At 41.2% G+C, this 8,609-nt stretch overlaps 1 protein-coding gene across 5 annotated transcripts; it reads left to right on the forward strand.

Moving 5' to 3' along the window:
* The first annotated feature begins 252 nt into the window (after positions 1–252).
* CHCHD7 (coiled-coil-helix-coiled-coil-helix domain containing 7) lies at positions 253–8,274 on the forward strand. 5 transcript variants are annotated; one of them, XM_054708547.1, is made up of 5 exons: positions 253–441; positions 666–883; positions 3,641–3,710; positions 5,842–5,940; positions 6,709–8,274. In XM_054708547.1, the coding sequence occupies exons 3-5, from the start codon at positions 3,657–3,659 to the stop codon at positions 6,811–6,813; spliced, it is 258 nt and encodes an 85-aa protein (XP_054564522.1). In that variant the 5' UTR covers positions 253–441; positions 666–883; positions 3,641–3,656; the 3' UTR covers positions 6,814–8,274. The 5 variants fall into 5 exon arrangements, with proteins under 5 accessions (XP_054564522.1, XP_054564523.1, XP_054564521.1 ...); XM_054708548.1 differs by having other exon boundaries at positions 678–883; XM_054708546.1 differs by having other exon boundaries at positions 373–766; positions 6,709–6,856; positions 8,096–8,274.
* Positions 8,275–8,609: the final 335 nt, after the last annotated feature.

Consider the following 8,609-nt stretch of genomic DNA (forward strand, 5'->3'; position numbering starts at 1 on the left):
GCTCGGCCACCGCCCCCGCCTCCCGCCGCCCCGCCTCTGGTCCCCGCCCGCCGCTGCGCCCGCCCCTCCCCGAGTGCACTCCGCCCACTAGACGCCGCGCCGCCAGGGACGGGCCCGTCCATTGGCGGGCGGAGCCGCCGATCAAGCAGAAGTGTTAAGAGGCGGGCTGAGGGGCGGCGGGGCCGCGCGCGCCGCCCCGCCCACCCCTCCCTCCTCGGCCCTCCTCCCGCCAGCTGGGGGCGGAGCGAGACCCGCCCGCCCCCGCCGCGCAGGGCCGGGATCGGCTGTCAGTCTGGCGGCGGCGCGCGCCGATTGGACCGGCGGCCGCCGGGGAGCGGGGGCAGCAGGTTAGGGTGCGCGCTACTTAAGGTCCAGCTGCGAGAGCTATTGACGTGTTTGGAGCTGGAGACTGTCGGGTCCCTGGCGAAGCGGCACCTCGAGGTGAGTGATCCCCGCAGCCCTCCTTCCGTGGCGTCTGCCGGGGAGGGGGAAGCGAGGGCTGCACCTGAGCCGCAACGGGGCCCAGATACACTTCCGCGCGAAGCTGCTTCCACCAGGCCTCGCGGCGGCGCGGGCCCCTTCCCCTCGCTTCTCCTCCCCGGGTCTCTTCGGGCCGGGGACGAGGAAGGTGACCCGGGCCCGGGCCACCCCAGCTGTTCCTTCAGCCTCCTTCCCAGCCTTTGCAGCGTCACTGCCTGCGCCTACGCCCGGTTTCCTGCGCTGTCCTCGCCACCTGCCCCTCGGCACCGTCGAAGGTTGCAGCAAGGTGTGTTCACCTGTGCCCGCCGTCCACGGTTAGACGGACGGGCTGCATCGCGGAAGGCAGCGAGGTCTCGGGCTGGCATCTCTCCGGGTTCTCCATTCGGTTTCCCGCCTCCCTCCGGTATGCCACCCTGACTTCCTGACCCTGCCTCTCTGCACCCAGCGGTGGGTGAAGGGCTTTAGGTCCTCACGGGACGTTTCCCAGCTTCCCGAGGGTTGCATCCGCGCTTTGCCAGAACCCACAGAGCCTGCCTTGGCTCTGACCAGCCTGTGGACGTGGGCGCAAGGTCCCTTCCCCCTGCCCTTTCAAAGCTCCTGGGACTTGGAGAGTGGGGACGTGATGGGAAGGAAATCAGATGCTTCTTAAAGCAGTCTGCCCTTTAGGGAAGATTTTAGAGTTGTTCCTCACATAGGCTTGTGAGGCCCTTCCTTCAACTCTTTGGTTTTCTTCCTGGCAAGCAGAGCTTTGCACCAATAACTTCGGTCTAGTACCTCCAGAAAGTAGGTAGATGAGGCCTCTCTCTAGCGGACCACTTCATGTTGCCCTTCAGCCCGCTCCTCGCTGTGAATGGACATTTCTAGTTTACACGTGAGGAATTCTTGCAAAGAAGGTGACACTCGGAAGTCCAAACGTAGATGGACGTGTGTTTAGAATTCGGAGAGGAAAGGAAAGGAAATGTGAATAAACTCATGCTGCAAACTTAATTGGGGTAAATGTGATGTTATCTAGGTGTTATTTTTTTTAAAGAACCCCCTAATGATGATGATAACATGCAGAGTAGGACGCTTTCACATAAGGCATGCAACCTGACTTTTGTCTGCGTCTGATCGTTGTTGAGATTATATCCAAGGAATATGAACAGCTCAGCCAGAGTTCTGTGTTCTCACATCATAGGATAGATATAAATAGCAAGGCTGTGCATTTAGTACCATCATTTTCTCTAGGAAGTCAAGCCTGGAAAAGAATTGTGTTCAGTAGACGAAGACACTTTTAGATATATTTGAACAACATTTTGAATATCCCTTTTGCCAAGATGTTTTTGTTAGCCAATATAACTGAACAGTACAGTTATATTCATGTACTGTTCAGTGAAAACCATTAAAAAAAAAAAAAAGGATTGCATCGTGGGTACAAATAGTTAAAGGACCCCAGAATGACTAAACTTTTTTCCATCCTTATTTGCAAAGGTTGGTCTCTTTTAGCCTGGACAACCTGATTATTCCATAATTGAAGAAACCAAACTAGGTGACTCTTGATTGAGAATACCTCCACTTTTCAGGAGCTTGTGGGGTTTGACTATTATTCCTGAATGTATTTTTTTAAAACATGATATATTTTTTGATGGTCCCATCTTGGGCAATGAAAGTAGAAACCATTTCATACAAAAATTCTGACCTCTGTCTGGTTATACTGATGTAGTTTTTTATTCTGTGGCATTTTGTAGGTCATACTACATTATTTGCTGTCTTTTCCTTCAATCTTTATGTGGAAGATAACTAAGCTAGAACAGGTTTCAGGAATATAAATTAAATCAGCTCTTTAAACTTAGTGCAGAGCATTTAAAAGTATTTGTAGTCCAGCCTGTGTGGCTCAGTGGTTGAGCGTCGACCTATGAACCAGGTTACTGTTCCATTCCTGGTCAGGGCACATGCCTGGGTTGTGGCTCAATTCCCAGTAGGGGGCATGCAGGAGGCAGCCAATCAAGGATTCTGTCTCATCATTGATGTTTCTATCTCTCTTCCTCTCCCTGCCTCTCTGAAATCAATAAAAATATATTTGAAAAAAAATATTTGTAGGTGGTTCATCCATGGTATACAATATATTGAAACAAGAAAATCACTTTGAAATATTGTTTTTATAGTTTTTTTCTTTTAGTTCCTATGACATATCTTTGAAGATAATAGGCATACCAACTTCAGTTGAACTTGGTTTAGAAAGCAATTGTTGTGGAATATAGCTGACATGCCAATTATATGAGTATATGACTTGGCTGGGAATAACTAATTGGCTCTTAGGGAACGGTTATCACTTTTAATCAATAAAGACTTCTGCAGGCTGTATCTGGAAGGTTTGAGTTGAAAGATTAATGAATGACAGTAGCATTCCCTGATTCCTTCAACCCAGAAATATCAATTAAATATAAGACAATGCTGGAAGTCAGGTTTCAACTTTTTTAAAAAAAGTTTTTGAAATGTCAACTAAGCAGTAACTTTTGTTTTTTGGTATATTGGCACTGCAGTGCTGGCCATGGAATAGGCATTCATGTTCTTTAGTTAACAAATGTTTTTGCTAAAGTTGGGTTATACTAAATTATTCCATATTTATTTTGTATGCTAATCCTATATAATAAAGAGCTAATATGCTAATTAGACCAAACAGCAGAACGACCGACCGTCCGGACGAAGCTGGGGCTGCGAGGACCTGCCGAGGCTGCAAGGGCCGAGCCCCTTGCACGACGAATTTTGTGCATCGGGCCTCTAGTCAATGTATAATAAGGAAATAACTGTTAGAGTGCATGCTGAATTCTTAGGTTTTGTTAGTATAATTAATTGCTTAACCTTTAGAAATAAAAATAAACTAAAATTGAATGCTACCTGAACTGTCTTTCTTTTTGGACTTTATAATCAAAATTTCAATAGATGTATTTAAATATCGCCTTTGTGCTGAGGCACCATGGCAATGCAAAGGAAAAACATATCCAAGTCTTTTTTTTTTTTTTTTTTTTTCAAAACACACAGGCTGTAGGAAGTTCCTCACTAGATAATCGTTATGCCAAAAGTAATTTTCAAGCACTTATGGGGCTAATGAGATTTATTGATTCATTTTATGACATCCACTGACTGTATAACTCTTTACCCCAACATTTACTACCCTCAGTAAGAAGACTGTTAGGATGCCAATGGTAGCGCGAAGACTGCGAGATCCTGATATAAATCCTTGCTTGTTGGTAAGGTGGTTTGCTTTTAATTTTCATGAGTGTTAAGTTGGGAAAACAGGCTTCTTCTGATTTTTGTGGGCATCTGTTTTCTGCAGTTCTTTTTAAAAAAAATGTTTTTCTCTCTTTATTTGCTTTTTAATTTTAATGGGATTTTTAAAAATACAGAAGTTTTATACTTCCTACTCAGAAATCCAGTAAATATTCACTCCGATCTTTTTTTACTATGTCATTTATTATTTTTTAATTAATTTAGTTATTTTTATTAAAGTATAATTGACATATATTAGTTTCAAGTGTACAACATAGTTATTCGACATTTATATTCCTTATGATGTGATAACCACAATATGTCAAATATAACCATCTGTCACCGTAAGTTATTATTGACTGTATTCCCTGTGCTCATTACATCCCTGTCACTTACTTATTTTATAACTGGAAGTTTGTACCTTCACCTTTTTCACCCATCCCCGAGCCCCCTTCCTTTTGGCAACCATAAGTTTGTTCTCTGTTTCTACCAATCTGTTTCTGTTTTCTGCCATTTTTCAAAAGTTATTTCTGTCCAAAAAAAATATTCCTAACCAGTCTATCCTTATTTTACTAGAACCGTGGTCGGCAAACTGCGGCTCGCGAGCCACATGCGGCTCTTTGGCCCCTTGAGTGTGACTCTTCCACAAAATACCACGGCCTGGGCGAGTCTATTTTGAAGAAGTGGCGTTAGAAGAAGTTTAAGTTTAAAAATGTGGCTCTCAAAAGAAATTTCAATCGTTGTACTGTATTTGGCTCTGTTGACTAATGAGTTTGCCGACAACTGTACTAGAACATTTTTAGATATGCATAATTTAGCTAACAAAGATTTATCTCTTTTAAGTTTTCCTTATTTATATAATATGCAAGCATTTAATTGTCACTATAATGTTAAACAAGCATATGTAACACTGAGGAAAATTTTTAGTCCAAACATGGAAAGTTGGAAAGTATGATGTTTTTAAATTGTCACTGAAATTTACGTTTTAATAGCAATAATTTCATCATGTTCTTGAGATCACCTGGCTGAGAGTAAGGGTCTGATATAGAATTAGTCTATTTAAACTCTAAAGGTTTTCACAAAGGTATATAAACAAAATGCTTTGTTGAATAATAAGCTTTGTTGGCATTTATTTGGTATGACTAGCAATACTTACTTCTGGTTTTGTCACCCTGGAATAATGTAATCATCAGACTAGTGCTATGGAGATGATATTCCCTAATCCTATATGGATATTCTAAATATACACATTCATTAATTATTTGGCATAGAAATTTAGATTTGTTCTGAATATTATATTTTCAATTGCTTTACTAAGTCTCTTTAGATAGAATATATTTTTTGATCTATGAAGCAAATTACCTGTTTAGTTAAAGCTTTCCTTTAGGTAGTGACCTCTCAGAATCATACCTTTTACTTTGAAGTTTGTTATCCAATCTGCTTCCAGTTCAGACAGCTTGAATTTCATTCCCAAATGGCAGCTACCCTCCTTTGAACTCATAGCCCTGTGTTGCTCACTTTAGTTTTGAAATGATCTTAATGATATCTATTAAAATTGCTTACACGATAGTGTATTTACTTGCATAATGATAGCAAAAATACACTGAGATGAATGGTGTTAATTTAAGTTGCCTTGATGTAGACCAGTTATTAGCAATTTACTTAGGACCTCAAAACTAGCATTAACATCAAACATTCAAGTCAAAGTCAGAACTGGAAAAAGCAGGAGACCTGCCCTCGGATTCAAGAGACGCTTTTGCTTCTAGCTTGTGCTGCAGTGATTTTGAACACATTGCACCTTGCCACAGCCTCTTTGTTAAGTGGTTACTGGGTTAAATGATCTCGGCCAGTGCTTTGGCTCAAATTCCAGTGGTTAGATATTCAAAAAACTGACCCAGACTACAAAAAGGAAGGTGTCTGCCCTGTGCAGAATGACTGCTCGGGGTAGTTGGAAAAATAATTCAGTTTTTGTTCATTAAATGTTCATTAAAACTAACAAAAAGGAACTATTTCTTATTAGCTGCTTTGTGGAGGAAGCATCTTCAGAAGTTATTTTGGGGTTTTTAAGATCCTATCCCACCTCTTAAATGATGCCTATCTTACATATTTAAGGAATCTGATGCTTCTACCAGATGTATGGATGAAAATAACTATGACAGGGAAATGTGTTCCAATTACTTCTTGAAGTACAAAAACTGCCGAAAGTTCTGGGTAAGTCTAGCGAGGTTAGATGAGATGGTCTAACTCATCTCTTAGGCTTGAAACTGAAGTCTGAAATTAATCAGTACCCACAATCCTTCCTTTGGGATGGCTGTAGGGAAATTTAACCTTTCCACTTTGTCCTCAGTGTGTTATTTTAGCCTAAATAATCCTAGAGAGTTCTTCTTAGTTGCCTCATCCTACTCCAAGGTAAAAGAATGCACTTTTAATATAGGTGGGTCTTCCTAGGACCTAGGTGTATAAGTATCTGCAGCCCTAAAACAATCACCTTGTTATAATTTTATTTCTCTTGGAGATGAACAGAATGGATAATTTGTCTTGTCATAACACATATTAGGCTTCCATTTCTGCCTCCTGCTCTCCCACTGCCACCCAGGATAGTTTAAATGGTCCCGTTTTTCTGGAGACATTGGTATGCAATTTCTGTTTCTCCGAGCACTAGGTCCAGCTGCTTCATTCCTCTCTGCTAAAGTAACTGATGGTTTCATTGAAGGACTGTACTCTTGTGCTCTTGTAGTTAAACAGCCTGTCCCCATCCCAGTTACCGTTAACATAGTCCTCTGGGAATAGTCACTTCTACTTAATGGTTAATAGTTTGAAACTTAATCTGAAATCTTACAATTAGTTTTTTGGGTTTTCTTTGTAACTTTTTTTTAAATTTTCTTTTTGAGGAAGCAATAGCAAATTACTGGAAAATAATTAGCAGTTAATACATGACTGAATTTGGTTTCTTCTTCTTTTTTTCCCCCCTATATGCAGAATTCTATCATGTTGCAGAGAAGACAGAATGGAGTGAAGCCACCTATGCCAACAGCAGCAGAAAGAAATGAAATCTTGAGAGCAATGGGAAAGATGCCCTATTGAATGTTTGCATTAAAATGATTTAACTCAAAAGGAGATATTTTAAGTAAATGATTACTGTAATCTTTTAAGACCGTACAAACCTTACCCAGACAGATCTTATATTCTGTAAGGGGAGACAAACTTGAGTGGACCATGTGTCCTTTGTGTTTGCTCTCAGTGCCATGATGATAGTGTGCCACTGCCGAGCATGCGTGTCGGAGCTCACAGTACTTCCTGGAGTTACGGGGGTGTTAGGAAAGGCTACACGAGCTGGGCTTTTCGTCTGGGTCTCAAAAGAAAAGTAAAGTATGAGAAAGTAAAGACTTAATGGGGTGAAAAGAAGGCAGTATTTCATGTGAGCAACAACCTGCTAGAAGGAAAGCTAGAGACAAATTCAGAGTTGTCTGTCCACTGTCTCACCTGAGTTTAAGGTGGGTAGAGGAGTAATGGCAGAGATGACTGTGCGTGGCCTCAAATCCGAGGCTCATTACTAAGATCTCTATCCTTACTTCACTCACTTATCTTCGTTTAAATTAGGTCAGCGCATCCACTAGGCAGGAAGAAGGGCTGAGGAAGGTTGCCTTAAGTAAATGGCATACAAAAGAACTGGCTTGCTTTCTTTAAGGAAAGGTTTGGTTAAAGGCCTCTGTGACTAAAATCCATAAACAGTGGACAACCTTCTGAAGGCATAGTATTCTCGAACTATGGTAGTGGGGGCGGAAACGTGATTCTCTCAGAAGTAGGATTTTTATTTTCAGGATGTGGTGGGCAGGGAAGGGTATGGGGTTCATCAGGTGAATACAACACTGGGATGAAACTAGAGCTCAACTTCACTTTATGATATAAGCCTGTTAGAGAAAGACAAATATCACATGATCTCACTTATGTGTGGAATCTAATGAACAAAATAAACTGATGAACAAAATAGATCCAGACACATGGAAGCATGCACCAGACTGATGAATCTCAGAGGGAAGCGGGGTGAAGGAGGGAGAGGTTAACCAAAGAACTTATATGCATATATGCATAACCCATGGACACAGACAATAGTGAGGTGAAAGCCTGGGAGGGGTCAGGAGCTGGGTGGAGGGGGTCAATGGAGGATAAAAAAGGGACATCTGTAATACTTTCAACAACAAATATTTAAAAAAATATTCAGTATAGTGATGGGTGGATTGCATAGCAGCTCTTATACCCTCCACTTTTTAAAATCCAGTTTGCTTCATTTAAAGAGTAGTTTTATAAAAGACATTTAATAATGGAAAATCAACAAAGACAAATAGTTTGTGTCCCTTTTCTTCAGGTGGCCCATGATCATCAAAGAGTATAATTTTAATGGCTGCTGACAACAAACTATCCATCTGGTCTTTGTCCAAAATTCAGCTCAACTTGTTTTTAAGCCATAGCATTGTCACTGGTACCTGTGATTGTATTTGAGTACAATGTGATTTCATTTTGAGTAAAGTTGTATTTGAAATTCTGGATTGTTTCAGAAATTCTTTGATTTGTATTGATGACTCTCAAAGTGATGGATTAAAATAGGACCTGACAGGAAATTAATACATACTTGAGTGAGAAGCATTTCAGTACCTTTAAGCATGCTTGTTTAAGGGTTTGGAATTTTAATGTCACCTCTTTAAATGTACATACCAATATCGACACTCATCCTGTAGCTATTTGTCCTGGCATAGCTCTTTTTAAAAATAGCAACTGCATTCAGATACAATTCATACATAAATCACGTATTTAAAGTATATAATACAGTGGTTTTTAATATATTGACAATGTTGTGCAACCTTCACCACAACGGTTTTAGA

This window comes from Eptesicus fuscus, chromosome 19 (assembly GCF_027574615.1).
Source record: "Eptesicus fuscus isolate TK198812 chromosome 19, DD_ASM_mEF_20220401, whole genome shotgun sequence".
NCBI classification, from domain to species: Eukaryota; Metazoa; Chordata; class Mammalia; order Chiroptera; family Vespertilionidae; genus Eptesicus; species Eptesicus fuscus.